This window comes from Limulus polyphemus, unplaced genomic scaffold, assembly GCF_000517525.1.
Source record: "Limulus polyphemus unplaced genomic scaffold, Limulus_polyphemus-2.1.2 Scaffold3185, whole genome shotgun sequence".
Classification (NCBI taxonomy): domain Eukaryota; kingdom Metazoa; phylum Arthropoda; class Merostomata; order Xiphosura; family Limulidae; genus Limulus; species Limulus polyphemus.
Window position 1 is genome coordinate 19,759 of NW_013668795.1, and position 2,277 is coordinate 22,035.

Below are 2,277 nucleotides of genomic sequence, written 5' to 3' on the forward strand. Positions count from 1 at the left end.
GATCAAGAAAGATGGGGGGAAATAAATATCAAAATAATGGAAAATATGGTAAGAAAATTATTGAAAAGCAAAAAAGGATGGTAAATTAAACTATGGTAAGAACATAAAGGGGCAGAACGCTAAGGTAAAATATGGTAAGAACATAAGGGGAGGGGGAAACAGAAAGGTAAGGGCAAGCATGATAAGAACATAAAGGTAGGGGGAAAGCAGAATACTATGAATTTCTAAAGCTTTTCAACGTGGATAGATGAGGCTGGAGCAGTAAACACAAATATACCCCAAGTCTTACCTTGATTATGTCGACTATTTAGGTAGTCTTCCTTACAAATGAAACACTTTTCATCCAGAACGTACAGTTCTTCTCCTGTTGACAGCTGTTTCCTGCACATCATGCACGTGAAACATTTAAGGTGAAAGACCTTATTACGAGCTCTTCGGACGAGGTCTGTGGGGGATATCCCCTGACTACAACCAGTACATTTGGTCCCAAACCGCCTAAAAAAAAAGAAAATCAATTATTAAAGTAAACTCTTAATTTTTGCAAGTTAAAGCTTTTGTGTGTTAATATTCAAAAGGAGTTTATTACTGTCGAAGAACCAGTAAAAACCAGAAGGCTAAAACTACACAAAATTAAAAAAATTACAAAGAAAGTACTTCTGTGATAAAAGTACAAGATGATTAACGACACTTTAACATGGATTAAGAAACTTTGGAATTAAAATGAGCCCGAAATACACCAGTTTATCAGATAAGATTCAACGTCACTCGAACAAACTTCACATGACAGAATTTGAACATTTCTGTTACCCTTTACAATTATAAACAATCACAACTGAAACAGCGAGAATCAACTTCTGTCATTTTGCTGTAATTCAACGTGTGTTTTGTGGGCGAAATGACTTGCTATGAACAGATGTGGTACATCAATAATGAACAACGTAATAAACATATATGGTGTTTAAAGTACTTTGGGGCTAAATGACTTGGTGTGAACTGATGTGGTACTCAATAATGAACGACGTAATAAACATATATGGTGTTTAAAGTATTTTGGGGCTAAATGACTTGGTGTGAACTGATGTGGTACATCAATAATGAACGATCTAATAAACACCTCTTAAAAGAGAACATTTCCGTTATTTATAACTACAAGAGTTTAATGTGAACATTCTAAGTAACTTGGTCTTTCTGGGACTAAAGTAATATACTTATCTAGGTAGTAGTGTTTGTTTGTTTGTTATTAAGCACAAAGCTACACAAAGGGCTATCTGTGCTCTGCCCACCATGGGTATTGAAACCCGGTTTCTAACGGTGTAAGTCCGCAGACATACCGCTGTGCCACTGGGGGACAGGTAGTAGTGTGTAAATATTTTTTTATGTGTTTCAAAACAAGCCTGTTTTTTAAATGAGTTCTGGGTTACAACTCTAAACTATCTTATGTCCATATATATATACACATATATTAAACTACTATATATAAGCAGATGTCATCATAAAGTAGTAAATAGCTCAAAATATTCTGACGAAATACTAGTTTGAATGGTTTTAAGACTCCCAGTTCTACCCAAGCATAAGGGTTATATGTGTAATGAACCGGAAATTGCAATTCTATCACAATTAAATACATTAATTAGTCAATATCTGTAAGGTCAAAAGTTGCAGATGTACATCAGTAAAGACAACACACACAATGCATAAATACAGTGAAAATAGGAAATTCAACGAGACAGCAGAAATTGACAAATCTGAAGGTTATTTGATGACCTACTTAATCTTCTTACCTCTGCTAATCCCTTGCTAAACGACCGAGTCGCAGGTGTTAGTTACAGGTTTGAGTGTGAGCCTTCTGAAAACACAGACATCAGTGTGCCACATGCAAATGATCTACATTTTTTTTGCTCCTAATTTTGTTCTTAATTTTCTTAACTACCATGCGAAATCAACCAAGAAAATTACTCGAGTTTGGGATTATCTTGCTAGGTAGAGTAACAAGGTAAATCTAAAGATGCATTCAGTTAGGTAATAATATATTTAAGCCTAGTTTTTAATTTTATAAGATTTTAATAAAAAGGCTTATAAGAAGTAGTATAAGTCATAGAACTAGTAAAAGGACTCCTTCTGTATAAAAGTATTGGAGTTTAGTTTAGTTTATATAAAAGGACTAGAAAGGCTTAGTCAAGTAGTCTACGTCAAGTTTAGTTAAAAGGACGGGAAAGGCTTAGTCAAGTAGTTTAAGTCAAGTTTAGTTAAAAGGACGGGAAAGGCTTAGTCAAGTAG

At 34.4% G+C, this 2,277-nt stretch overlaps 1 protein-coding gene across 1 annotated transcript in view; it reads right to left on the reverse strand.

Annotated features, from left to right (window-relative positions):
• Window positions 1–289: 289 nt before the first annotated feature.
• Window positions 290–2,277, reverse strand: part of LOC106468839 (LIM/homeobox protein Lhx1-like) — a gene marked incomplete at its 3' end in the record, with an annotated part of 24,084 nt that continues 22,096 nt past the window's right edge. The window contains exon 2 of the mRNA XM_013929282.2: window positions 290–495. Within this exon, the coding sequence (XP_013784736.2) occupies window positions 290–495 (206 nt within the window). The remainder of the gene's footprint in view (window positions 496–2,277) is intronic.